Source organism: Vanacampus margaritifer, chromosome 1, assembly GCF_051991255.1.
Source record: "Vanacampus margaritifer isolate UIUO_Vmar chromosome 1, RoL_Vmar_1.0, whole genome shotgun sequence".
NCBI lineage: Eukaryota > Metazoa > Chordata > Actinopteri > Syngnathiformes > Syngnathidae > Vanacampus > Vanacampus margaritifer.
The window spans coordinates 64,707,771-64,734,892 of record NC_135432.1 but is presented as its reverse complement, the minus strand read 5'-3'; the positions used below and the strand labels follow the sequence as shown (position 1 = coordinate 64,734,892).

General features: G+C 40.6%; 5 protein-coding genes across 6 annotated transcripts; 2 read left to right on the top strand and 3 right to left on the bottom strand.

Annotated features, from left to right (window-relative positions):
• Positions 1–100: 100 nt before the first annotated feature.
• gadd45bb (growth arrest and DNA-damage-inducible, beta b) lies at positions 101–3,850 on the bottom strand. The gene is made up of 4 exons (XM_077582194.1): positions 3,688–3,850; positions 3,098–3,199; positions 1,853–2,063; positions 101–558 (listed from the first exon to the last, which is right to left on the bottom strand). The coding sequence occupies exons 1-4, from the start codon at positions 3,729–3,731 to the stop codon at positions 454–456; spliced, it is 462 nt and encodes a 153-aa protein (XP_077438320.1). The 5' UTR covers positions 3,732–3,850; the 3' UTR covers positions 101–453.
• Positions 3,851–4,307: 457 nt separating this feature from the next.
• Positions 4,308–13,611, bottom strand: LOC144048853 (microtubule-associated protein 1S-like). The gene is made up of 4 exons (XM_077561274.1): positions 13,465–13,611; positions 6,907–9,523; positions 5,839–6,186; positions 4,308–5,330 (listed from the first exon to the last, which is right to left on the bottom strand). Exons 2-4 carry the CDS (start codon positions 9,355–9,357, stop codon positions 5,175–5,177), a joined length of 2,955 nt encoding a protein of 984 aa, XP_077417400.1. The 5' UTR covers positions 9,358–9,523; positions 13,465–13,611; the 3' UTR covers positions 4,308–5,174.
• Positions 13,612–13,795: 184 nt separating this feature from the next.
• On the bottom strand, positions 13,796–16,427 carry LOC144048844 (cocaine- and amphetamine-regulated transcript protein-like). Of its 2 annotated transcripts, XM_077561259.1 has the most exons (4): positions 16,246–16,427; positions 15,463–15,682; positions 15,298–15,378; positions 13,796–14,554 (listed from the first exon to the last, which is right to left on the bottom strand). In XM_077561259.1, exons 2-4 carry the CDS (start codon positions 15,670–15,672, stop codon positions 14,447–14,449), a joined length of 399 nt encoding a protein of 132 aa, XP_077417385.1. In that variant the 5' UTR covers positions 15,673–15,682; positions 16,246–16,427; the 3' UTR covers positions 13,796–14,446. The 2 variants fall into 2 exon arrangements, with proteins under 2 accessions (XP_077417385.1, XP_077417377.1); XM_077561251.1 differs by lacking the exon at positions 16,246–16,427 and having other exon boundaries at positions 15,463–15,794.
• Positions 16,428–16,503: 76 nt separating this feature from the next.
• On the top strand, positions 16,504–19,922 carry yju2 (YJU2 splicing factor homolog). Its single transcript, XM_077561238.1, has 8 exons — positions 16,504–16,668; positions 16,863–16,963; positions 17,216–17,360; positions 17,421–17,555; positions 17,750–17,931; positions 18,347–18,521; positions 19,408–19,552; positions 19,701–19,922. Exons 1-8 carry the CDS (start codon positions 16,645–16,647, stop codon positions 19,829–19,831), a joined length of 1,038 nt encoding a protein of 345 aa, XP_077417364.1. The 5' UTR covers positions 16,504–16,644; the 3' UTR covers positions 19,832–19,922.
• Positions 19,923–20,774: 852 nt separating this feature from the next.
• LOC144048832 (SH2 domain-containing adapter protein F-like) lies at positions 20,775–26,572 on the top strand. Its single transcript, XM_077561224.1, has 8 exons — positions 20,775–21,013; positions 21,638–21,893; positions 22,042–22,143; positions 22,672–22,834; positions 23,080–23,325; positions 24,133–24,310; positions 25,235–25,354; positions 25,843–26,572. Exons 2-8 carry the CDS (start codon positions 21,642–21,644, stop codon positions 26,027–26,029), a joined length of 1,248 nt encoding a protein of 415 aa, XP_077417350.1. The 5' UTR covers positions 20,775–21,013; positions 21,638–21,641; the 3' UTR covers positions 26,030–26,572.
• The last annotated feature ends 550 nt before the right edge of the window (positions 26,573–27,122 follow it).

Below are 27,122 nucleotides of genomic sequence, written 5' to 3'. Positions count from 1 at the left end.
TGGCTATATTTATGATTTATAGCCTTACACGCATGCTCACAAGCCACCTTTTGGTGCAATGGAAGACGGTGTTGTATCATTTCCTACTAAATCTGAAACATTAGATTGTTACGAAGAAAATAATTTATTCAAGTCAAATAACAACAGGCAGCAAATCATACAGGACATTTCTATTGAACACTAATGGATGTTGAAACCACAGACAGGAAAAAGGAGAATACTAAACTGTCCTTTCAGTTCTTGCGCGCGTCAATACAGGAATGCCACGCATAGTTTCACCTTTGCCACATTCCGGTCTGCGCCTCTCAAACACGCGCTGGCTCCTCGGCAAAGTGGAATTTCCTAGAGTCCAGCTTTGTCATGTGTCCTGAGTTCCAGCCTCAAACTTGTTTGCCGGTGCGAGTTCAAAGTTCATGTGGGAGCGAAGCCGCGCACGCATCCGCCGTGTTTGTTTCAGTGCTCCTGCAGAACCAGCTCGGGGACCCATTGGTCCACGCGGAGGCTCTCCTGGCAGTAGGTGCCAACTTCCTGGAGACGGCAGTGGTCAGCCTGCGGGTTCTGCCATAGAGAAATGCAATATAAAACACTTAAACTGGTGGCAGATACAGTCGCTCTCTGCTAGCAATAATACCAATTTGTGACTAAAAAGAATTTGTGATCAAATTAAGTATTTTTTTTTTTAATGGAAAAACAGCAGCTTGTAAAAAATATAAAGTAATACATGATCATTTTTATGGCAATGTTGGAAAGTAAGCATGGACAGTGGTTATGCTAATGCTAATGTTAATGTTAGCTAGCTAGCTAGCTAGCTCCCTCGCAGGTAAATGAGCACCAAGGGAGCTAGCTAGCTAGCACCTGGGGCTAAAGCTAAACTGTGGCAGGGTTTTTACTTTATTTTACGTTCAAAAGTAAACTTTTAAGCACAACTGTATAGTTTGGATGGGAAAAAAAAATAGTGTTGCCCAATTTTTGTGGTCGACCCAGCCCTACAAAACGGAAACGTTTATAGAAAACGTATCAGCCTAAATACAACGTTTGCTGGATAGACCTGTTTTGTGGCAAACGGTCAAATGAAACAATATTTTTAATGGCAAAGCATAACCCTAACTTACTATACTAACAACTAAATGTAGCTTTTATTGCAAAATATAGCATTGTAGTGGAAAAAGACAACATTTTAAGGCTAAATATAACTTTCAAATGTCTATGGCGAATATAGTACTGTATGGAAGGCCATTTGTGACCAAGTATGGGTAAAACAAAATTCTATTTTGAAAAAAAGTGTATGACAGAATATATCACCTTTGTAGCACAATTTATAGCATTTTTATGCTAAAATTAAGTTATTTGTAAAAGTTATCTGTGGCTATTTGTTCTTGCACTGCACATTCTTTTACACATTCTCATGAGCAACTTTGTATTTTTGCTTTTAAATGTTGTACTTGTAAATATGTGAAGCACCTTGTGTATGACGTGCCATGTAAATAAATCTGCCTTGCTTTAAAATAGACATTTTGTGACAAAATATTTAATTTTTTTCATAACATTTCATGCTAAATATAACATGTTTATAGCAGTTTAAAGTCTATTGCGAAATGTCATCAACTTACGTCTGGAAAATGGAGTTGCCAAGTCAATTGCGACAAAAAAGATCGGATTTAAACTACAATTCAAACTAAATAGATTTTTTTGGGGGGGGGCAAATGCTGAATCCAATATTTGGCAGGATACAATTCCGATAACCAATTAATAGGACGAGCAATTAAAAAAAACAAATAAAATAACATCCAATTAATCAGTCAGGCCTCAATTTGAAGTGCAACGTTCTTCCGTAAAGTGCGCGTGATCGTACCGTGACCAGCATGCAGTGTATGTCTCCGTACTGGCGCCTGCCGTCGTCGTTGGCGAGCAGCCGGCGTAGTCGCGGCACGCCGGACACGCGCAGGATGGTGATGCCGCTGTCGCAGCAGAACGCCTGCAGCAGCGTGAAGTGGATCTGCAGAGCCACGTCCGCCTCGTCGCCGTCGGCGACCAGCACGCACAGGACCACGCTGTCCGGGTCCCTGGAAGACGGACGAGAGGAAAGTCAGCTTTTGGCGGGCGAGGACAGGCTGCAAATTTTTTTTTTTTTCAGCACGGGTCGTTAAAGGTTGCAAAGATTTTCACAAACAGTTTAGCTTGTTTATATGCAAAATTTATTTTCTGCAAAATCTCTTGCAAACCTACGCCACTCAGTGAGATACAGGCTTTAGTAATCTTTTTTTTTTATTATCTAGCACATGAAAAATGCTCCATATGAAAATAATAAAACTAGTACTAAAACTAATTAAAAAAACAAATTAAAATGAAGCATTTTCAAAAAATAAAAACGTTATAAATTGAACAAACTTGCTCTAAAAATGAATTAAAAAGCAAAAGTGAAAATGGAAAAAAAAACTACAATGAAAATCCAAAATTTTTATTATAATCTAAAAAAAAATCACTAAATTAAAGATCAAGAACAGTACATTTATTAAGTACCGCTCAGTTGTTTTTCACTTCAACTGATTTTATATTTGCACTTTTAAAATATGATTTTTATTCTATTTTTAATACATTCATTCATTACACAATGAGACAAAAAATAATGCCCCCTCCCAATAAAAAAATAAAAACAGCAAAACCTAAAAAAAAAAAATCTGAAAATTTATTATTTAGTTATAAAGTTTAGGACAAAAAAATTGTAAAAATAACAAAACAAAAAACATGCTCTGCCTGTAATTTATATCTTTATTGTTGTAAGCATTACAGGTAAGAGACCAAAAGACAAGTTATTTTAGTCAGAGGTGGCAAATCCAGGTCCAGAAAGTAAAAACCCTGCCAGTTTGGCTTTAGCCACAGGTGCTAGCTCCCTAGCTAGCTCGCATTGGTGCTCGTTTACCTGCCAGGGAGCTAGTTAGCTAGCTAGCTAGCTAGCTAGCATCAATGGCTAAACCCAAACTGTGGCAGGGTTTTTACTTTCTGGATCTGGATTTGCTACCTCTTGATTTTTCCCATGGAAATTCACGAGAATTTTTCGGGTAACTTTAGTGGAGATTTTCCGCGTACGTAAACTCACACGTTGAGCAGCTGAGCGGACTCGTAGATGCCGACCGTCAGGCACTCTTGTTTCTGAGCCGTCACCAGCAGCTCCTCCAGGGCCACGCCTACGGACTGCATCCTGAAAGGGGACCGTAAATACCGGTTAGCATTTTGGATCCCGCAGTTGCTAGCAAAAACATCACTTTGCACACGAAAGACATTAATTCATAGGAGAGGGACCATAAGGACCCGCTAGATCATTAAACTGCATGGCAGACCAAAAACACAATTATACCCAAAGAAACACGCATTAGTTTAATTGTATGGTCCAGCAAAATGGCCGCTAATGGGCCCGAGCCGTCGGTTGCCCACCGTCTCTTTGGAGTCACGTGACTCCTCCCAGCCAATTAGGTTAGATGTCACTAAATAAAAAAGTTTCAGCACAATTAAAAATAAATAAATAAATAACAAAAAAAAAACGTATAAAATGTCAATAATGGTAAATAGTTGGAAGAGTGAAACCGAGATAAAGTATATGTCACGGTTGTCACCCCTCCACATGCCCCCCCTCCCTCGTCCACCGACTCGTCCACAACACAGCGAGTGAAAGTCGGCGAAGAAACTCACCTGCTCTCCGTGAGGCTGGAAGTCAAACTCCCCTCTGGAGTCATGCTTGCAGGGAAAAACAAATCCGCACTTGCTGTTTGTTTGCTGGCTGCAATGTCGTAACACTTTCTTTCTTTTTTGCATGCGGGAAAGAGGGCGGGACCGAAACCAGAGCTGTGTTGTGATTGGCGGAGCCGTCTCTTTCGTCTGCTTTGATTCTTTGATATTTTTTTTGTACTCTTCTTCCTGGGTTGTGTCACGCTGATGTCAGCTGACGTAACAAAAAGAGTTTTTCACCTCTCAAGGTGACTACGTTTGTGCAACAGCTCACCGACTCTTTGAGTCTTTTGTTGTTTGTTTTTCATAACGTCAGCGTTTCGTACCGTTTGATAAACGCACGTCAGTGACCTCTAGTGGCACACACGACACAGAGGAAAAAAAGTACTGTATGTTGACAATGAAAACTGAAATATTAGGCTACTTGTTATTATTTTAAAACAAATATTTATTTATATGTAAAAAATAAAATAAACTTGATAATATGGGCTGTTTTTGTTTGTTATGTTAGCATTATTCTATTTGTGAGGACATATGTAAATTAGCAAATGTTTTTAAACATATTTTTAATCTTGTGTATGAAATGCGTATTACAAGAATAACGCTGCAGTGTCTTGACTACTCAAATATCATCTTCATTCCTGTAAGAGAAACACGTGTCGTTGTTCACTTCGTAAATTACATCTTTGAACTTTTCTCTTCAGGGCAAATATTATTTATTTTATTTACAGAAAGTCATCGCCATTCTTGAATCTTGATGATGTGCAAAATATTAGGGCCCGACCGATATGGATTTTTTTTTTAAAGGCTGATGCCGAAAATTATGATAACCGATTAATCAGCCAATTAATATTAAAAATATATATAATATATACAGGCAGAATATCTCAGTGTTTTGCTTACTTTGTCCCATAGTATTAACTACAACAGAAAAAAATGCAATAAAAAATAAATCAACCTTTTTGTTTTATGCTATATTGTGTTAAACAGTAATAATAAATAATAATAAATCAGCTCAAATCGGCAGATTCTTAGAAAGAGCTAATATCAGATGCTAAAAATCAGCCGGGCCCTTACAAAATACGACTCTAGCAACAAGCAATTATAACTCTTGCGTTACAATCCCATTTAAGCATCTGCAGTATCAACGGATTACAATCACAATAGCCAGCCTGGGTGATCATTTGCTTTGGGTGGGTTGGGTTGGTTTCACTCATCCTTGATGATACAGATGAAAAGCTCTCCTGATGGATCACAATTTTGGGTGCCGTGAGAAGGCCGGGGAAATCGCCCTCTCTGACCATGTGATGTCATCAAGGGTAGATTATATAGATATGAACGGACGTCCTCTTCTGTTTAGCAGCACAAGATCATGCGACGCTAGCACGCACGTAGCACAACAAGATTTAAGGATGGAAGCGGATGGCGGCGTCTTTGCGTGTCGTGGTTGTTCAGAACTCGATTTTGCAGGCAGGGAAGGTGTCGTCCTGCATGGCCACGGTGCTGTTGGAGCCCAGGACCAGCACGCCCAACTCCTTCTGACGCTCCACCGTCTGCTGGTACCAGTCCTGCATGGACGCCGACTCAAAAGTGGGGATCAGCGTCACCTGCGCAAAACACAAGTGTGGACAATAAAGAGCCAAAAGAGCATTTTCAAATTGGGTTATCAATCGTTTGGAATTGAGACACAAATTTCTCGGGAACATAAAAACATGCACAAGATTTTTTTTTACTATGAGCAACATGGAAAGTTGTTTATTTGACTAATAAAATAATAATTCAGACTCATTTTAAATGGCATTGTTTATAACTTTGAATTATTTAACTGGTTAGTTCAGGAAATGAAAACATAGCGAAAATGTAACAAATATGTTAAGTGCCTGACTGATATGGATTTTTTTTTAGGCTGATTTGAATATTTGGGAGAGAAAAAATGAATATCGGCTTGAAATATCGTTTATCGGCCTCCTTGACTACTAATAATCGGTATCTGTATTGGCCATGAAAAACACGTATCGGTATATCACTAATATCGACCAGCCGATTAATCGCCAGGCCAGTACCAGTCCTGGACGTTTTCTGACACCCCTTGTGTGACGACAGAGGCGTCCTGACCTGTGTGGCGTGCTCCCAGCCCGTCTTGGCGTGGAGCAGCGCGTCCAGCGTTTGTCGCATAAGCTCCTCCCTCTCGGGGCAGTCGCCGCTGACGACATAGCAGGACGAGCGGACGTTCTTGAAGAAGTCCACGCCCACGGTGGACGACGACGCTCCGGAGGGGACGTAGGCCAGATCCACGAAGATGCTCGCGTCCTCGGCGGAGGGGGGACAACGGGACTCCGACGCGGCCGATTTTGCCGGGCGGATGTTGGACGCACGTGACGACGGCGCGTCCTTTTTAGCCTTTGTGTTAATACTTTCCGTTCGAATTTTCCCTGGAGTCTGCTTCGTGGGGGCATCCATCACCTAAGAACAGAAATAAATTAAAAAATTATATATATATATATATATATATATATATATATATATATATATATATATATATTAGGGGTGGCAATTAAAAATTTTCATCGTAATTAATCGCATGACTTCAATAGTTAACTCACGATTAATCACAAATTTTATATCTGTTGTAAATGTATAATAAAATATACCATAAAATATTTTTTATAAATATATATATATATATTTATTTATTTAAAGGTGTCAGTCGATTACATTTTTTAATTGTCTTTAATCGCATGACTTCAATAGTTAACTCACGATTAATCGCAAATTTTATATCTGTTGTAAATGTATAATATACAATAAAATATTTTCTAAATAAATATATATATATATATTTATTTATTTATTTAGAGGTGTGATTCGATTAAATTTTTTAATCGTCGTTAATCGCATGACTTCAATAATTAACTCACGATTAATCCCTAACATTTTATATCTCAATTTATAACTAAATTTATAATCAAGTGTACAATATTTTTTTCCTAATTTTTCACACTCTTGTTAAAATAAAAGTGGGAAGAAATGTTAAGGCTTTCCAAATAAGGGCGTTTCCAAAAAATCGGTGCCGTTAACGCGATAATTCTCACACCCTTAATATATATATATATATATATATACTGTCTATATATATATATATATATATATATGAGACATCTGTGGTAAAGCAACCAAACTCACCCCTAGTGTTTTCCCACGCACGCCTCTCGTTTTTTCTTTCTTCCCATGAGAACCAGCGTCAGACTGCGGGACGGGCATGGTGGCGTTAGGATGCGGAGGCAGCGGCGGGCCATCCCTGAGCCGGGCGGGAGGCGGGTCCCGGGGTAGGGCCTGAGAGCCGCAGAGGTTGGACGGAATCCCGCACGACTCCTCCTCGTCCGAGTCCAGGACGCCGTCGGCCATTGTGGACGGGCACTCCTCCGTGCAGACGGGTGCGTTTGATTCGCCCGGCGTCACATCCTTGGCGCCGGCCTTGTGAATGTCGTCGCCCGAACCGGAGTCCGGCACTTTGAAATGCTTAAACTCACAAGGGGAAACCAGACACAGGTCCACATCGTGAGCCGGTGTCTCAAAATGTAAGGTCCCCGGAACCAGAGGCCGCCCCGTTTCTGTCGTCAAAGACCTGAAGTTCTTCTTGGACATTCCGGCAAAGTGACCTCCGTTGGGATGATGGGCGGTGTCGTCCGCCTCCCGTTGACTCCCCGAGGCGGGCCCGTGCTCCAAAGACATGGACAGCGATTCGTCCACTTCGGTGGACTGAGGCGAGCTCACCTCTGCCGGCATGGAGTGCGTGGAGGTGCTGGTGTTGGCCACCGAGGCGGACGGGTCGGAGGCCCCGTCCTTCAAGGGGCCCAGAGAGAGGAACGTCAGGTGCTTCTCTCTGGGGTTGGCCTGGGCCGGCTTGCGTGCCACGTCGGGCTGGGCCGCGTCCGCCTGCAGCCCGCTGAGGGCGTCCCGGTTGCACCACTTGTCCTCTGGCGACAGGCAGTACGGAGTGTGGCCGGCGCTGTTGGGCCGGGAATCGGGCGAGCTCTGCCCTACGGTCCTCTCGTCCGAGGTGGCCTGGTTGTCCGAGGACGATCGCGAGGGCGGGCTGCTCCTCAAAGCGCCGTCCAGGAGGGTGTACTCGGTCGGGGTCAAGTCCAACTCCATGCTTGCCTCGTTCTTTGGCGTCGGCTTCAACGGGGACGGAAATCCGGCCACTTTTGGCGCTTTCCTGGCAACTCCGAGCTGGTCTGCGGACTTGGCCCCCTGCCGGGTTGCACATTCCGAGGCCCCCTTCCCGGGGCCGCCGCATGTCTGTTGCCCCGCAGCCGCCTCTTCTTTTTCCGTTTCCTCCCGAAGTCGCAAGAACTCAGCAGTGGTATCCTCAGGGGTGGACGTTTTGGAGGCACAACGGGGCTCTCTCTCCTCCGGCTTTGCCGCTTCTGGTTTGGCCTCCTGGTTTGGTCTTGCAGGGTCGCTAAGTTGCACTTTGGTTTTGACCTTCTTGCTGTCCTTTCCGGATGTCTTCTTTGTCTTTTTGGACCCGGTTTTGGAGTCGTTTTTGACGTCTTTGTTGAGCTTGGTTTTGTTGTCATTCTTCGGTCTGGACATGAGGAGGCTCTCCTTTCCCCCGATGCCGTTCCTCAAGACGACATTTTCCTCCTTGCCACGCTGCATTCCGTTCTTTTTCGCATCCTTCCCGCCAGCTTTCTTGGAGAATTTCTTCTCTATGACCAACGGTTTCCCCTTTGCCTCTTTTCCCGGTTTGGCGGGAACCTCCTTCCCTTGGGAACGAACGCCATCTTGGATCTCTACACTTTTATTCTTCGCACCATGACCCAACCTTTCCAGGTCCCCGGTGGTCACGATGGGTTTTTGGAGGAAGGCCAGGTTCTTGAGCTTCTCCAGGCCCTGCAGCAGCTTGGCTTGCGGAGTAACGCCGGGAAAGAGCACCCGGACCACCTTCTCCTGGGGGCACGCCGGGTGCCACACGAGGAGGGCGGACACCGAGGCGAGGGCGGGCCCTTGGGGGGGCGCGCCGTCGGGCCAGTCACGCATGAACGTCTGGTACTCGTGGCTGTTTTTAGCCGGGCTGATGATGTACAAGTCCAGCTGTCCCACGCCCATCTTCTGGAACAAGGTGACGGGTTCGAGGGGGACCAGCGGCGGTCGAAACATGGGTTGGGGTTGGATGTCTAATTTCTTTAGCAGGCGTATCGTTAGAGCCGCCTGCTCTGTATTCTTCACAGATTGCCGTTCCAGATGTAACCCGGCGGGGGCGTTAAAGAAGACCACGCCGAGCTCCGGGGAGATGAGCCTCTCGGACCCGTCGTCCTTCATCACGTCTACCTCCGTCTCGGCCACCTTCCTCTCCAGGAAACTGTTGATGCCGCCCAGGTTGTCTGCGCCGGCGTGGGTCAGCAGCAAGGCGTCCACGCGGTCCAGGTGGCGCACCAGCTTCCAGAAGCACGCCCGCGGGTCCGAGCCGCCGTCCAGCAGCACCGTGAAGCCGTTGACGGCGAAGAAGGCGCAGTCGCCGCGGCCCGCGGGGAAGGCGTAGCAGCACGGGCGGGACAACTTAAGGAAGCCCACCGTGGCGGGCGGAGGTAGGAGTTCGAACGGGGATGCTGCGCTCTGGGTCGCCATTCCACTTCCTTCTAATTTGAGGGGGTCCACGTGAAGGGTGACGGAACCCTGGGTGGGCTGGAGAGTCTTCCTGTTGTTGCCGGGGACGGCTCACCGCCAGGCTGAGCATGGACAGAGGACGTGAGGGGGAAGGTGAGGAAGAGGGGGCGTGGCCTTCATCTGAAAGCTGAAAGGAGTTTTTGAGTCAACTTCAGTGGATATCAACTCATTTGCTCCCAAAAATGTATAAATATATTTTAAATATTGCAATCGTCCCAAAGACAGATTTATATGTTTTTTAAATGTGTTTTTTTTATTTATGCTAGAGCATACAGAAGGCTTTGATGCAGCCTCTGAACTGGAGAGAATGCTTGAAGCAATGGTAGTTATTACAAAAATGGCCAACAGGTGGCAGCAGAGTATAAGAGAGCAGCCAGCGCCTTGTTGCGAAAAGATTGTTTCCCCACTGTTTTAAACAGATTTGTGAATAATGATGAAACTTAGCTATATTCTAATGCTAATTGTTGCAAAACAGAAACAGATAGAAATATACTTTTTTTTCCTGATGAAAGAAGACACTCTCATCTTTCTTTTGGTAGGTTCCATGTTTTGATAGCAATAGAACACAAAATTCTGTGAGCCTTGCAACAGCCGGGAGCGAAGGGGGTTGCTTCAATGAAAATGTCTGGGAGTGAATGAGGTAAATATCTACACACCCCTATTCAAGCGCCGGGTTTTATAGGCTAATATCCAAATAGGTCAGGGAAAGCCTAGTAGAACAGCAAAACTTTAAAAGGTGGCAGGTTTTAACACGACCCCCAATTAGATTTAAGGTTAAGGGGGTGTGCACACTTGTGCAATCACTTAATGCCAGTTGTTAATTTATACTTCCACATGATTTGAGATCAACTATTTTGAATTATGAACATGGTCAAGAATGAATCAAACTGGAACAAATCTTACAAAACTCCACCAGCAAGTATTGGGATTGAACCCGATGCCAGCATTAGCCAAATCTATTGCAATCATCTTCCATTTTCACTTCCTGTATGTTGTTTTGTCCTAATGTAAAGCGTGCGGGTGGGTGTGGGGCTCCGTATTGTTTTCACTCCACTTTGTTGCTGCCCTTCCTTCCTTCCTTCTTTCTAAAGCCTGCGGGTTACTATGGCGACAGCCAGTGGTGGACAAATCCTTCCCTGCTGGCCTCAAACCCCACCACAAGCATTGACTTACATTTACCATCTAAATTCTAAATTTGCTTCAATGAAATTGTAATTAATTTCTTCACATTGGTTTATTGTCCTTATTTTGTAGCGTTTCTGTATTGTTTCCAGTACATATATGTGGATGTTATTAATTAATTAATTAATTTTAATTTTTTTACTTTTTGGTCCACTTTGAAGCTTCATGTGGTGTCAGAGAGAATTTTTTTTTTTTTAGATTTAAGTCAGAATTTGACAAGAATAGTTGCAGTTTTAAAGAAATAAGACGGAATTTTGCAAGTTAAAAAAAAAGCATGTTAGATGCAAAATGAGCAAAAAAACGGAACATTAAAACAATAAAGTCACCGTTTTACAAGAATAAACTCTATACGAATGTTGCGTTTGTTCTTAAAATCGCATGAAATTAATATCAATTTTGTATTTTTATCATTTCACATTTCTAATTCGTGATCCCAAAACGACCACTAGAGGGCGACCGATACGGTTATCGTCCACTGTGGCGAGAACCAATACCTTAAAATAAGGCTGATATCAGCCTGATAGCGTACGAGCCCATCCCTAGTTGTAATTTTACAGGTAAAATAAATAAATAAATAATAATAATCAATAATCTTAACAGTGTGACACGTGTTTCCTTATTGTGTACACGCCGGAAGGATCGCGTTTCACTCCTTTTTAAGTGCTTTGCCGCCATCTTGTGGTATTTATACGCAATCGCAACCCCTTTTCGGGAACGCGCCAATTATTCCCGGCGCTGTATTGCGAGGCCGTGTGATGGGAGAGGAATTGCCGCGGACGGGCTTCAAAGTCGGCATCCCAGGAGCAAATACCTGCAATCGCCGACAACACTTTGCTGTGTGCACTTAAGCTGAAAATGTCGGCCTCCCGAGCTCATTAAAAAGTGATGCGTCGCTGGAAAAATGCTTTTGACAGCACAGAACCTCGCTCCCGTTCACCAGTCACTTCATTAGGTACACTGAGTCGTGCCACTGGAAGCAATGTTTCCTTTTCTGTTCGCAATATGCATGAATTTTACTTCTTAAATCCCCCAAATATAGCGCAGTAACAATAATATTGTTTATAAGAATGTAGGCAATAAATACAAATATTTATCAATTATTTACATAAGATTAAGTCAAATGATGCACTCATTTATGTTTAAAAATCATTTAGAAATACACCATGAATTACATAATTTATTCATTCATATGAACTCATTCACTGACAGCTATAAATGTAAAAAAAAAATCATTTTAACTATTTCTATTAGTTTATTTATTTTTTTGTTAACAAGAGTATGAAAACCTAGACATTTTTTTTAAATAATCGTTTTTTTTTAAAGAAAAGATTATTAAAAATTAGGGGCGTCAGGCGTTTAAATTATTAAAAATTAGGGACGTCAGGCGTTTTAAAATTTGTAATTGTAATTAATTGCATGACTTCAATAGTTAACTCAACGATTAATCACAAATTTTATATCTGTTCTAAATGTATAATAAATAAAAAATCTAGGTTTTCATCATCTTGTTAACAAAAATGAAGAAAAAAAAGTTAAACGAATAGAAATAGTTCAAATGTAGCCGTCAATGGAAATGAATTAATTAATTTATGCATAAAATAATCCACTGGCATTAATCGTATATAAGCAAAAACACTGAATATACCAAACAAAAATATATCTAAATGAACAACCATAATACGGATGAAAAAAATATATAAACGAATTAAATAAAATCTAGAAAATTGACATCACAAGACTAAATCCCCAAAACAGATGAGCTGTGACATGCACAATGCGAGCCCGAAGGCAGTTTGACGACAATTACAGTTGACAGCAGAGGGCAGTATAAGACCAAAATGGCCACCCCCCTGAGATGGATGAGAACGGATGGGTTCATCTGCTTAATTCTTAGTCCACAAATGCAATATAAATCAGAATATAGAGGCAATTAGAACATAGTATAGCATTGATTTTTATTTTTTTGTTTTAACAAAAATGGGAGGTGGGGGGGGGGGGGGGTAAATGATATCAATTAAAAATTACACTTAATGATATCCGATTTAAAAATTACACTTAATAAATTATAATCAACACCCAAAAAGTTTACCTTGAAATTTTGAAGTTGAAGTTTTAACACTTTAATATTTGCTGTGTATGTATCAAAACTAAATATGTAAGACCATAAACAGATCAATATACTGTATGAAATAAAATTATAGAAAATGTACACAAATAATGGTGATTAACATTATGTGAATCCAAATGTAATATACTGTATGTACAAATGATTTGCAAAAATATCAAGCGGTCTTAGTGGCGTATATAGAGTCATGTATAAAATAACATTAAACATTTCAATTCATGATGTAAAAGCAGAAACACTATTAAATAAAAAATATGCAAGTTGTTTAACATTAACAAAATGTTCATCACAATTGATGAAAAATTTTAAGTGTGACAATAAGTTTTTCTCAATTTTATTTCCTTATATCCTGACTGTATACTTTCGTTTGGAGAAATATGATTTTGAGGTGGAACAAATTCAACTTGTATCTCAAGGCACCATTGTATTGTGTTATATGGAAAAAAAAAATTGTGTGTACCTAATATTATGGCCTGTGATGGTCATATTTATATAGTCGCCTTTTACCAGGCACATATTGAACACCTTGAGATTATCAGCACGCACACACCTTAAAGGTTTTTGCTTTGATATCTTAATGAATGATTTATGTCGCTGCTGTATGTTATTGAAGAAAAAAGAAAAAAAAAGATTTTAAGGTCGGATGCTGGCCATCCATGCTGTCTGATTGACGTACGCCCACCGGTTGTCGCAATCAAGCTTGTTTCTTTGCGTCTACCTCAATTATTATGATTTGTGAAAAATATGAATCGAGGACGTACCTGTGAAAATGGTTTTGTGCGACGAAGACGAGCAGCGAGCGTTCGTGCGGCGTCCTGCTCATTCCTCCTTTTTCTCCTCCTCTTCCTCAGCCTTCCTCCTCCTCTGCAACCGGCTGTTGGACGCCATGTTGGATGATGCCCGTGACGTCATCAGCCACCGTCCCGCCCCCCGAGAAATGAGCGACGACGATAGAAAGGAATTTTCGATACAGTATTTGCGCCAGATAAGTACCAATTATATTGATGAGCTCAATTTATTACACATTGGTAAAAATAAATAAAAAATAATAGAAAAACTATTCAGGAACCAAAAGCAGAAACGGCTGCATAATATTTTAGTACAGAAAATAATGAGTAATACTCTTAATTGAAACCGAACATGGGCATAAATAATAAAAATAAATGATTATTATTATTGTAGTAATTCTCAATATTTCTTCTCTTTCCGATTCTTAATTTTATGTACAATATTTAGCTAGCGCAGCATATCATAAATCAATGAAACTCTTGAAACTTATGTTTAATTAGTCCATTTGAATGTATGTTAAATGCATGTTAAATCCGTATTGTGTAAGCTTTCATGTGTCACACTTGAAAACAAAAGCTAAAAATGTTTCAAAAACCTCATGTGATAGAAAAACACTAAAGATGATTTTTAAATCAGTGTCAAAAATACATTTAGTGACACGTGAATCCATCTCTGATTAAAATTTGCTTTTGACCAGTGTTATCATTCGGGTGCTGATAAAATACTCCAAATAGTTTTCCCCTTATTTTTTTTATCACAAATATTATGACGCAAGGACACGTGCATACTTCAACGTCAAGGACATACATTGACCTTCTTTCAACACAATACACTTTCATGTTGTGCAACATGAAGACAGGCCATGGCCGCATATGACACTTTGAATTGTTACAAAACGACAAACGGCACAGAATGGAGACCACCGCAGTGCACCATGGCTTCGTTTGTTTTCCTTCACAAGCACTTGAGGACGTAAAAGTTACAGGAAGTCCCTCGGGGACAGCTGCACAGTGTGCCAATTCGGGAACCTTTACGCACGGCGCAGGGCTCCCCCGCGTCACACTGAAAGGACAACCAATTTCAATTAAAATAAATAAATAATAATAATCAGAAGTAATACATTGTTTTATTTTATGTGAATTGAATCGACTATTGCCTTTATAAAACACACAGTTTGAAAAAAATAAAATAAAGTAGGCTACTTGCATTGAACATTACACTGCTTTTTTTTTAAATAGCTCAATGAATATTTCATAAATGGGCCATATCAGTGAAACAAAGATTGCGTATACGAAAAAAGAATTTTTAAAATATCGAAAACAATAGTATCATTATCATCAGTATCATTTCAACAGTAACAATATCATTTCACTAATAAATTTATAAATGTTTTTTTTAAATATCCATTAAGGCTTTGAATTAAAAATTTCAAAAAACATTTAACACATAATAACTCAATTAAATGACCAATTATTAACTCATTCACCAGCCTAGTAAAAAAATCTGTTTTTGACGGCTATAGTCGCAAATGGCAATGAATGAGTTTTAATTGTAGCACTGAAAAGTTTATAAAAAAAAATTTAAATATCCATTAAGGCTTTGAATGAAAGTTTTCAAAAAACATTTAATTAAATGACCAATTATTAACTCATTCACCAGCCTTGTAAAAAATGGATCTTTGACGGTTATAGTCGTCATTGGCAGTGAATGAGTTTTAATTGAAAAAAATTAACTAAATAAAATCATAAAAGAGAAAAACTAAATGAAATCAAATAAAAAATGCAACAGGCGCAAGTTGGACTTACAGAAGGCAGCCAGCCCAGCTTTTTCTCAGAGGGCATCTCTTTGTTCCTCAGTTTCTCCAGGACTTCTTGTAAAGCATCAATCTGCAATGAATCCATCAAAACACAAACAGCTCTCTATGTCACCGGCTATTATTTCACACACACTTCCAAATGTGGCGGGCTCACCAAATCTTTCTCCTGCTGACTTTTCAGCGTGAAATCCAGCGAGCGCGTCTCCACCGAGGTGTCTTCGGTAGCGGACGCGTACAGGAAGGCGGCGGTGGCGAGCAGGAGGAGGTGGAGGTGGAAGAAGGCCCGGGTGCTCAACATGGTGCTGACGTCAAGTGAGGGTTGACTTTGGAGGTGCAGCCCTGCTCTTATAGGGGCCTGTGACATCAGCGAGCGTCTGAAATATTGATGGAGGAGATGACCCTTCGTGAACCCCATCACCGAGGATTTGCACGTCCATTAGACGTAGCGTTTCCTGTTGTCTTCACTTTGTGTCTACATAAGTCAATTTGTCATTGTTTGCATTGTTATAGGACATTGGGGGGCGGGGGGAAATCACAAATATTAAATCACAATCGCAAAATTAAGGGAGGGGGAGTGAATGATTATTTTTCAGAAATCATGTTAATTGAAATTGCTCCAAATTTAATTCCCATAAACTCGTGTTATTTTTTCCCCAATTTATTATTTCCCAGATCATTTTTTCAAATGAATTTATTATTTTTTATAAAAAGAATTGCATTCATTCTGTTCGTATAGATGCTGTCCAATAAAACCAATAAAGCAGGAAGCAGGCCTTGCTGGTTAACCCGCTTTGACACCAATCTGTAATTCCATTTCCCCTTGTTGGAATGACCTAAAGGTAGTAACGCACACAGACAAACACATGCGCTGACATCAGCGACCTCCATTAACAAGTCAACAACAGTGAGGTGAAATGGAAGATTTTCAAAATTGCACCATTTGCACGTCCCTGTCCATGAGCATGGGTTTTCTCCGAGTCCCAAAAAATCCAGAAACATGCATGTTGCGTTAATTGACGACTAAATTGTCCTTAGGTAAGAATGTGAGTGTGAATGGCGGTATGACTGATTATTTGTGCTGTGCCGAGCAGTAAAAAGAAAGAAGGAAAAAGAGAAGGAAAAAGAAGAGAAGAATGGACGATAGGCGGCAGCAAAATGCCCTGGATGCGTCCGTACCGCCATAGCTGGAAAGAAGAAGAAGAAGAAGAAGAAGAAGAAGAAGAACCGGAAGTTTACTGTAGTCGTCCGACTCGTATGTGCTTATTGGCGTACTGTGGTGGATGTCCAACTACTACTACTACTACTTGTCCAATTCGGTTGTTGTGCGACTGTAAGAATGTCAGAAAGGAAAGTATTAAATGTAAGTATAAAATTAAAACGTTAACTAATAACTCGTCGTTATAGTGTGAGGTTGTGATGAACACGGACAATAAACAAGCTAAGCTAGCGTTAGCTCAGGGGGATTAGCTAATTCATTTCTCATGTAATAGTCAATTAATTTAAATAAAATGCCATTGCAGGTTTGATTGACGCATGTTTTGTCCTTATTCACAGAAATACTACCCTCCGGACTTTGATCCGGCCAAAATCCCTAAACTTAAGCTGCCCAAAGATCGACAGTATGTGGTCAGATTGATGGCACCATTCAACATGAGGTAAGTGTGCCACAGTCAACAAACATTTTAATAAATCTGCTTCGTGCAGGACTACCTAAATCTGAGAAATTAGAATATTTACTATTTATTTTCTGAAATTTTAAATTAAACAAGTTGTCTAAATGGTTAAATGATTATCAGTTTATTTAAAAATCATTTAAGGTGTCAATTCATTGTTAAATCGTTACAACTGATAATAAAATGAATCAAATACTTGTTTCCATATAATTAGAATTCAGTGATTGTGTTCAGGTGTAAAACCTGCGGCGAGTACATCTACAAGGGAAAGAAGTTCAATGCACGTAAAGAGACGGTCCAGAATCAACTGTACATGGGACTCCCCATCTTCCGCTTTTACATCAAATGTACCCGCTGCCTGGCGGAGATTACCTTCAAGGTGAGTTTAAGCAGGATTGTGGCGATTTAAAGAAGGCGACGCTGAAAGTGGTGATTCCAGACGGACCCGGAGAACACGGACTACGCCATGGAGCACGGCGCCACCCGAAACTTCCAAGCGGAGAAACTCATCGAGGAGGAGGAGAAGCGAGTCCAGCAGGAGCGAGAGGACGAGGAGCTCAACAACCCCATGAAGGTCAGCGAAAGCTTAATGGGGCTGCAACCGTGAGAAGCTCCAAATATCAGCTATCGGCCGTAGTCTACTAATGATTGGTATTGTTGTATCGGGCCTGAAAAAAAACATTGGTTTCTCTCTTCTACTTTTGAGCATATGGCAGCGAGCTAGCGCAAAGGGCTAACGTAGTAGTGCTTGGTGGCCCCGTCTAACAGGTGCTGGAGAACCGCACACGGGATTCCAAAATGGAAATGGAGGTGCTGGAAAACCTCCAGGAACTCAAGGAGCTGAACCAGAGGCAGGCCCAAGTGGACTTTGAGGGGATGCTTGGCCAGTACCGAGAGCTGGAGAAGAGAGAAAGGGAGCGCGAGAAAGAAGAGGACGAGCAGGAGACCAAGTAATTGGAGATTACATTACAGTATGATTTTTTATTTATTTTTCCCAAAACGGGCTCACATGAAAATATATCCGTCTCCACTAGCTGAAATGTAACACACTGGTTTGTCGCACAGAGGTGAGCAATCAAATCCCTGAGCTGAACACAACTTCACTATGCTTTTGGAAACTAGCTCCTTTCTGTTCACAGCCAGAGTCAGCAGTGTAAGCAGGATGCGTCTTGAATGCGAAAGCTTTAAAAAATAAAAAAAAATAAAAAATCGAACAGATAAATTAAGCTAAAATAAATCAATAAAATTGTGATCGCCCAGCCTGATATTGTACATGCGTGTGAAAATCAGGGAAAATACACCTCAAGTTGTACTCAACTTGGGAAGCTCTTTAGTCGCTCATTGTGAAGTGAATGTGTTGCGCAGAGACATGTTGGAGCGAGCGCAGGTGAAAAGACTGCGAGATTCTGATTCTGAGAATGAAGAGGACGGCGGGAGCAACAGCAAAGACGTCCTGTCGCACAAGACCTGCGACACTGACAATCCAACAGACATCCTCACAGATGGCAAACCCACAGAAGGCAAACCCACAGAAACACACGTACGTATGACCTCTCAAGTCGACCCCCGCATACGCACGTTTCGCCACTTGAGGATTCCTACAATCACAGATTTCTTTCTATTTTTTCCCCCTCCTATTTCCTCCGATGTGGAAAACGTAAATTGAATGTTTATCGGCTGTTTTTGAATTTTTTTTGAGTTTGTTAAAAAAGAAAAAAACTTTTTTTGTTGTTGTTTGATTTCCCTTAATGTATTTCAACATTGCAATGCGCGACTGCATTACGATTTTTTTGGGTGTAATTTACAAGGAAAATCGTGAAGTCTGAATTCATGAGCTCATGGAAAATGTCCTATTTTGAAAGATTTGGATTTTCTTTTTAATCACAAAGGCATAATTTTTCTGCTAAAAACTTTTCAATTTATCAGCTATTACAAAGAAACAAGATCAATAATATTAAACTTTTGAGATGACAAGAAAATGGAATGTGGAAAAATACTGGTAAGTCATATTTCAAGGAAAATGTTGTCATTTTCTGGGACATTATGTAAAAATGACCCCCCAAAAAATAAATCATAGTTCATGAAAAAGCTAATAATTTTAGGAAGTAGTAGAAAAGTAGACAAAATGTCAAAATATTTCAAGAAAAATGTTTTTATTTATTTCTTTTTGTACATAAGAATTCATGTAAAATCATGAATAGTTTTGGAAAAAAGTATTTTTATTTATGATACAAAATCGCATTGAGTCGTTTTGTTTGCAAAAATGTTTTTTAATGATATTTTTAAAATTTTTAGCGTGGCCCTAATATTTCTTGCTTGATAATGACTTTGACGCTTGAGAATTCATTGATTCACACTTCCTCGTTGAAGCGGCAAATATCTTTTGACCACTGTCATAGAAATGGTTTGCTCTTGTTGTGTCTCAGGGGACCGTCACGGCCAAAAAAGCCAAGGTGGAGAGCTGGGAGAAGAGCGTGGGCACGCTCGGCGCAGGTGCCACTCTAGGATCGCTCATCGTACGCAAGAAATCGGCAGTGGCGAGTCAAGTGAAGACGACTGCCGCCAGTTCAGGTTACAGTCCAGACTTTATGGATGATTTATCACTAGTTAGTTTGAGCCCAAGTCCGGCCTATAAGGGATTTTTGTAGTCGCTACGATATTGGGAGCTAATTTACGCAATTTATTCACCAAAGTATCCCCCCCCCCCCCCCCACTACAGAAAAAACGGCTTCCGCATGTGCCAGCAGCACGGCTAAACTTTCCACTCCTTGTGCGGCCACCTCCAACGGGTCGTCGTCGCTCAGTCTGCTGGGCGCGTATTCAGACAGCGAGAGCAACGACAGCGAATGAGGATCAACGTGCACATCTGCATCTATGGAACCATGACATTCATTACATATGTTTTAGTGTCTAAAAATAAATTCTGTTTATTGTAACTGAAGTTTTGTGAATTCTTGTGATCGTACAACACTCAATATTCTTTCTTGAATATTTATGGATGCATAAATGACTTTCCTTTATGAGAATTAAAAGTGTAAGCCGATAAATACACACTATGTAATGTTATGTGACTTCTCCCCTTTTTTTATTGACAATACAAAATGTCAATTCTGTAACAAATCTTGTCAATGTAACAACAAATAAAAAACAAAACAAAAAGTATAGAAACACTCAGACATTCTACTTCAATGTCACATAACTGCAATTACACATTTATATGATAACCTTAAACTAAAAAAAAAAACCTTCAAGTAAACAAACTAGAAAATATTTTCAAAATCTTTTGACCTTTCTTACTGTTTACAAATTTAAGAGACTCTATAATGACTATCAACCAAAATACTTTAAAGCATGTAATAAATTTGAGAAATCTGGCTTTGTGAACATGAAATGTCCCTAATAAAATAAAAAGACCAACAATATTACAAATATATCTATCTTTGTATGTAAACCAAGTAATAATACTTTACTCCTAAATCTTTATAGTGTGACCAGTCTTTTGAAAAATATATTTATCTATAATCATTCCAAAACCTGATACTAAAAGGACAATCATAAAAAAGATGAATTACACTTTCTTGAGCAATTTAAACAAAATGTACATCTATCATCTCAATTAACAAATCTTGATACATATACAATTGTAGGTTATATGTTGTGTAATATTTTTAATATGTATTTCCCGTACTTTGTTTGTTATAAAATATTTAAAAGGAACAAGCCATGTTTTACGCCAATTTACATATATGCAAATTAAGAGTTCCAGAAGAATTTCCCACGAGTCGCTCCTCCCCTTAAAACCGGCGACAGTGGCGGTGTGACGGTCTACACAAGGGACTGCCGTGGCCAGGCTAACATTAGCCTGTTGGCTAACCCTAACACCAGAAAACACAACTGCAGTTGAGCCTACGAACTGTGGTGTTTCTGACTCAAAAGCGTCCCAAAAGAAACACCCGATGGTTGTTAAAAAAAGAAAGAAGAGGTGGGGCGTTTAAAATAAACGGAGAGCAGCCGTCAACGTGAAGAAAGAGGGTGAGCTTTTCGGATAAGTCAACTCTGAGCTTAGCTTTAGCGCAGCTAACTTGTTAAATGCCTCCCTGGCGTTCTAGTTCGGCGTTAAAACGTCACATTCTTCGGCTATAGTTTGAGTCGGTATTCGCGTCGGCTTTACGTAATACCCACCGAATTCACCAGTCGATACATTTGACTTAATTTTATGATTAGCGTGCTTGCTAACGTAAGCTAGCAGCTAACTCGCTTTTTGTTTCAACCCTAAATCGTAAAATCAATTAACTGAAGCATTCAGCCATTCAGGACCAGACTTTTTTTTTTTAACAGTTAAATATTAAGACCCTTTAAACTTCATTATTAGTCCAAATTGTCTTCTTTTAAAAAGGCAGAGACATTGCAAAGATTTTTTTTTAAACCAGGCATTCTTAAAATAAATGCAATATTATATTGGCCTCTGATTTCAAACCATCAAATATCTAAGTAGGCCCCACCGACTGTGCTTTTGTAAACAAGCCCCTCTCTTTATGCAGGGGTGTGCGTCGGACTACAGAAGTTGCAAAGAAAAATGATACAAAATAATTCTAATAATAAGACCCCCAAAATGAACACAAAGCACAACAATAAACATTGCATTTTTATTCCCAGATCCATGGCAAAGTGGCTGAAGGACTACCTGAACTTTGGTAACCGGCGTGACCCCCCGCAACCTCCGAGGCCAGACTACAGCGAGAGTGAGATCCTGCGGGCCTACCGAGCCCAGAAGGAGCTGGACTTCGAGGATCCGTACCAGTGCTCGGCCAAGGAGCACCAAAATGGTGGGGGTGGTGTTGGCTACGGTAGCGTGGATGTAAGCCTGTCTCCAATCCCTGCTTTTGGTCCCAGCTTGTCTAACAGTGCAGAGGTACGGCACACAATTTTTTTAATTTTTTGAACTCAATGATTCCAGAAAATCCGCATGTATTTAAAAAATATTGATACATTTATACAAATACATGAATATTATTACAAAAAGATATGAATTATACAAATACATCTTGTGTCTTTTGCAGGTGAAAGTGCTGTCCCCCAAGCACAGACTGATTAAAGTGGACTCTCAGGAGTTTGGCCACTGTAAGATTCCCCAGAGTCCCGTCACTGTTCAAGAGGAGCCTGTAAGACCACCTCCTAGTCCGCATTGCACTCGAGCTGTCCAAATTAATCGACAAGTAATCGGTTATCAAATGTAATGGACAACTATTTTAATAATCGAGTAATTGTTTGAGGCAATGTTTTTAATTGAAAATGGTCTAAATCCTCTGATTTCAGCATACCAACAGTAATTGTTGACTGATTTCTGTAGTCCTTCATGAAAGAAGACTGATTATTTTCTGTGTTTAATTAAAAATAACACATTTGCAAAACTCTGTTTTTACTTTGGAAAACAATGACCAAACTGGCAACATAGTACAACATCAACCCCCCCTTTTTTTAATCACTATACGAATACAAGTACAAAATAAATACCAATTGCTGGATAATAAACCCTAACCAGGAAAAATGCTTTTGTAACACACTTTAATGCAAATTAAAATGAATCCAATTAATGGATCAATTCTAAAAATAATCGATACTGACAGCATTACTTTGCACCTGCTCTCAAATAAATCTCAATCTCCCATCTGTCCATCGATTCGTCCCAGGTGCTGCCCTCAGCCCCCGTAGCGCCGGACGCAGACACAGACTACTCAGACCCGTTTGACGCCCGCCCAGACCTCAGGACCCGGACCGGTTGGGAACCTGAATCGGCCCCGTCGGACTGCTGTAGCTACATGGAGCCGTTTGAGGCTCAGCAGATTATTTCAGGTTAGATTGTAATTAATTTGTGGAAAAAAACATTTATTTGGGCTGCAACTCACCATTATTTTAATAATCAATTTATTTGTTATTTTTTTCCCAATAATTTAATGAATTGGACTAAAAAAGTTTTTGGGTGTGTTGGAGGAGGGAAATATCTAAAACAGGCTGGAGTGGATAGGGGCTCTCAAAGGTTGGACTTGGGCGCCATTGAGTGTGTTCTTTAATAGAAGCAAGGTCATGTCTTTGTGCAGAAATGCAGCGCAACAAGTGCATGAGCACCAGCGGCAGCCAGCTGTACGACAGCCCGTACGAGGAGCGGACCCGACAGCAGGGCCACGTGGCCCCGACGGCACCCACGCAGCATCACAGGCCCGACGGTGCGCTCACCCCCGGGGACGACAGAGAGAGCCGGCTGCCCCAGAACGACGAAAGGCCGGCCGACGAGTACGACCAGCCGTGGGAGTGGAAGAAGGACGGCATCTCCAAAGCGCTTGCCGGTACGCCTCAAATGCTGAAAGTGACGCCATCAAAAAATGGCAGTTGAGTGAATGCAAATGCATAAATAAATAAAAATAAACATGATTGGAATGTACTTTAACTCATTCACTGCTAGCCATTTTCACTGAAGCAACCCCCTTCGCTCCCGGCTGTTTTAGTGGATTTTGACTGATTTTGCAAGGCTCACAGAATATTGCGTTCTATTATTATAAAAACATGGAACTTACCAAAAGAAAGTTGAGTCTCTTTTTTCATCAGGAAAAAAAAAGTATATTTCTATCTGTTTTCGTTTTGCAGCATTTAGCGTTAGAATATAGCTAAGTTTCATCATTATTCACAAATCTGTTTAAAACTGTGGGGTAAACAGTTTTTTTTTTCTCAACATGGCCCTGGTTGATCTCTTATACTCTGCTGCCACCTTCTGGCCTTTTATTGTAATAACTACCATTGCTTTAAGCCACCTCTTCGTGTCAGAAGCTGCATCAAAGCCTTCTATATGCTCTAGCATTAAACAAATATATATTTAAAACATCTAAATACGTATTTGGGAGCATGGCAATATTTAAAATAGACCGTATTTATACGTTTTTGGGAGCAAATGAGTTGATGCGCAAAAAATAGCTTTTAATGTTTTACATTGTGACCTATAACCTGTAAAACTCAAGTGAAACAAATAAAAGAGGCAAAGTAAATAACTAATACTAATCAAATCAGAGTTACATCAGTTAAACCAACACATTGTAAATATTTGAATGTGCTCTGGGCCAATTTTTTATTTTGAAGAACTTCTTACTTTTCGTCCCTAGTTCAGTTTGAGGGCGCCGAGAGGGAGCGCTCGCGTGTCCAGACGGAGCACGGCAGGCTCGCCAAGGCCGCCAACGCGCCAGCTGTGGCGGCGGACTCCAACACCTTGCGGCTGGTTTGCGACGCGCTCCCCCTCCTCGGAGAGAGAGTGGACCCCTACCTGCCGCTGGAACGACAAGTGTGAGGCCTCACGTCAACACTTTGAACATGGCAAATGTAATACATTTTAGTGCCAAATATTTTTTTGAATCGATGATTCTATTGATTATTCAATTTCCCATCTGATTACTTTTTATTAACCAGTGAATTGTTTATTTCGTATAGTGATATATATAAAAAAAAAAAAGGGAGATTGATGTTACCATTTCGGTCATTGTTTTCCAAAGTAAAAACAGATGTTTGTAAATGTCTAATTTTGATGAAACATAGAAGATAATCACTCTTCTTTCATGAAGGACTACAGAAATCGGCAAACAATTACTGTTGATATGCTGAAAGCGGAGGATTTGAACAATTATAAAATTCATAATTGGCACCTAACGATTACTCAATTATTAAATTAGTTGTTGATTAATTTTACGGCTCAAATTGAAATTTTTCAGTCTGCAATTTTTTTAGGATACAATTTCTACTTTGTTTAGCTTATTTTCCTTTTTGGTCTACATTTTCAAATTATTTGTGAATATTGTATGCAAATTTCTTTGTAGTGATTACATAACTGAATGTTTTTTTTATTTTTATTATTATTATTAAAAACAAATAACGCTGTTGGCTGTATGTTTTTTTTTAATCTGCTGGCTTTAGTTTTATTTTTTTCCGTTTTGATATATATATTTTTTATTTACCTTTTTTAATGATCAACATTACTGTTGTATTCCTGTTTGTAAATTGATTTTTTTTTGGGCGGGGGGGGGGGGGGGGGGGGTAAATCTAGCACTGGGTTTATTATTAACTTTTTTTTGTTTTAATAATCAACTCTTCTGTTGTTTCTTGCCAGCAATGTCAATGGCTCAATGTGACCTTCCTTACATCTAATCATTGTAATCAGCAAATTGTGCTCAGATTATTATTTTTTTTTTCCCGTCCTCAAAATGTCCTGTGCAGGTGGTACCACGGAGCGCTGAGCCGCTCTGAGGCAGAGACTCTGCTGACCCTGTGCAAGGAGAGCTCCTACCTGGTGAGGAACAGCCAAACCTGCCGCAACGACTTTTCACTCTCACTCAGGTACATGCACACACATACACAAAGCCTCTTTAGCTTCTTTTTTTTTTTTTTTTTTGCTAATATGAGTTTAACACCCCTGTTTTAAGACAGTGACACATCACTTTAATGACGCTCTGTGAATTAGATTTAATGAGGCAAGTGCTTTGATCATTCATTGAAAACGTTCTATTTCCTAAGATCCGCCATGTTTTCATGTCATTTGATACCCGGGAGCCCATTGAAAAAGAGATCCATTGCTATCTGCTGGCAATAGTTAATGGGTGTTTTGGGATTTTGCAAACCAGCACCACACAAGATGTTGCACTGCCCATTGAGAGAAAAACAAACAGTTAACGTCAATTAACGTTTTTGGCGGCATTCATTGGGATTTTAGTATGCGGCATTAAATGTTTGGCGGTAAAAGAGTTAACTGACCTGTTGTCAACTTGGGGGCATATGAATTCCGTTTCGACACGTCCAGTCTGACTCTTGCGTTTAACGTCTTCCAGGAGTTGCAAGGGCTTCATGCACATGAAGTTCACGCGCTCGGCCGACGGCTGCTTCGTGCTGGGCGAGAACAGCCCGCCCTTCGCCACCGTCCCGGAGGTCATCCACTACTACAGCACGCACAAGCTGCCCATCCGGGGGGCCGAGCACATGTCCCTTCTGTATCCCGTCATTGTGCAGACGCTCTGACGGGGGGGAGGGGAGGGCGCAACCAAAAGTTTTGGGGCAGCTCAAATTCAGACCCGTGCCTCAAGAACACGGACTCGGGGGGGGGGCAACAAGAGCGCTGAAGTAGGACATTTTGAAGGATCTTTTTTGAACGATTGTGTGCGTATCGCTAGCGTTGGGCTGGAACCTCCCACGTCACAGTTTGGTAATTTCATATTTTGGTCAGTGAGTGTTAAGTTGAACACATTTTCTGGACAAACGTGCATTTTTGGCGTATACGGAAAAGTGAAGATTTTGGCGCTAAGAGGGTTTCGCCCGACACCAGCGATATAAAAGTAAATTGTAGAAGATTCCAGTTTCCTGTCGCCTGCTTTTTTTTTAGGTGCTAGTGAGCCGTATAGGGGATGAGTTGAGGCACAGGTTTGATTGTTTGGAGGCTTTCACTTCCTCCTCAAATTCAGGACAGCTTTAGAGTTGCTTGAGGTTTATTAAGTGTGCATTTTTCATCCAAATATAACTGTTTTTTTAAGGTTGGAAAATAAAGTCATCTGTTTTTAACTTTGATATTAGTTTTTTTTTTTGTTGCAGTGTGATCAACCATTCCTACAAGAAATCATACAATACAGAACTAATTACTAGGATGAGAGTGAGCCACGAGCCCACGACCCTGAAGTTGGTACCACGGTCGCGCTCCCGACAAATCATCTTTTCATACCACCTATAAAAGCCCGCAATTGCGTAATCTCGCCTGTAGATGGCAGTGTTTGCCATTGCAGAGGCACTACTCACTTGTGAGTGAGGTTGTTGACTTTGGTGGCCTGTCATTGCCACAAAAATGAAATGGCGTTCTCTCTTCTCACCGGTTTTGGACTCTACACCTTGCCATCTATCAAATAAGGCCTATTTTGGAAAATCCGACTGCCAAGAATTGGAATAAAATCGGTTTAAACTTGCCAACATAAATGGAAATATATATTTTGTTATATGGCAAATGTTATATGTTAAATGTTTCTACACCACAGCAAATAAACAAATAGTTAATTTACTAACTCACAGAGAGTTTGAAATTCAAAATACAACCGCATTTATTTTTATTTTTTGTCAAACATTTCAG

Coding starts and splice junctions, on each gene's coding strand:
- gadd45bb (XM_077582194.1), bottom strand. CDS start 3,731: ATGACTCCAGAGGGGAGTTTGACTTCCAGCCTCACGGAGAGCAG. Junction 3,200..3,687: donor TCCAGCCTCACGGAGAGCAG/GTGAGTTTCTTC, acceptor GTCCCCTTTCAG/GATGCAGTCCGTAGGCGTGG. Junction 559..1,852: donor TACACTGCATGCTGGTCACG/GTACGATCACGC, acceptor TCTCTATGGCAG/AACCCGCAGGCTGACCACTG.
- LOC144048853 (XM_077561274.1), bottom strand. CDS start 9,357: ATGGCGACCCAGAGCGCAGCATCCCCGTTCGAACTCCTACCTCCGCCC. Junction 6,187..6,906: donor TGCGTGGGAAAACACTAGGG/GTGAGTTTGGTT, acceptor TTCTGTTCTTAG/GTGATGGATGCCCCCACGAA. Junction 5,331..5,838: donor GCTGGGAGCACGCCACACAG/GTCAGGACGCCT, acceptor TGTTTTGCGCAG/GTGACGCTGATCCCCACTTT.
- LOC144048844 (XM_077561251.1), bottom strand. CDS start 15,723: ATGGGGTTCACGAAGGGTCATCTCCTCCATCAATATTTCAGACGCTCG. Junction 15,379..15,462: donor GTCAGCAGGAGAAAGATTTG/GTGAGCCCGCCA, acceptor GATTCATTGCAG/ATTGATGCTTTACAAGAAGT. Junction 14,555..15,297: donor AGCTGGGCTGGCTGCCTTCT/GTAAGTCCAACT, acceptor TTGTCCTTTCAG/TGTGACGCGGGGGAGCCCTG.
- yju2 (XM_077561238.1), top strand. CDS start 16,645: ATGTCAGAAAGGAAAGTATTAAAT. Junction 16,964..17,215: donor ATGGCACCATTCAACATGAG/GTAAGTGTGCCA, acceptor GATTGTGTTCAG/GTGTAAAACCTGCGGCGAGT. Junction 19,553..19,700: donor GACGACTGCCGCCAGTTCAG/GTTACAGTCCAG, acceptor CCCCCACTACAG/AAAAAACGGCTTCCGCATGT.
- LOC144048832 (XM_077561224.1), top strand. CDS start 21,642: ATGGCAAAGTGGCTGAAGGACTACCTGAACTTTGGTAACCGGCGTGAC. Junction 21,894..22,041: donor GCTTGTCTAACAGTGCAGAG/GTACGGCACACA, acceptor TGTCTTTTGCAG/GTGAAAGTGCTGTCCCCCAA. Junction 22,835..23,079: donor GGCTCAGCAGATTATTTCAG/GTTAGATTGTAA, acceptor GTCTTTGTGCAG/AAATGCAGCGCAACAAGTGC.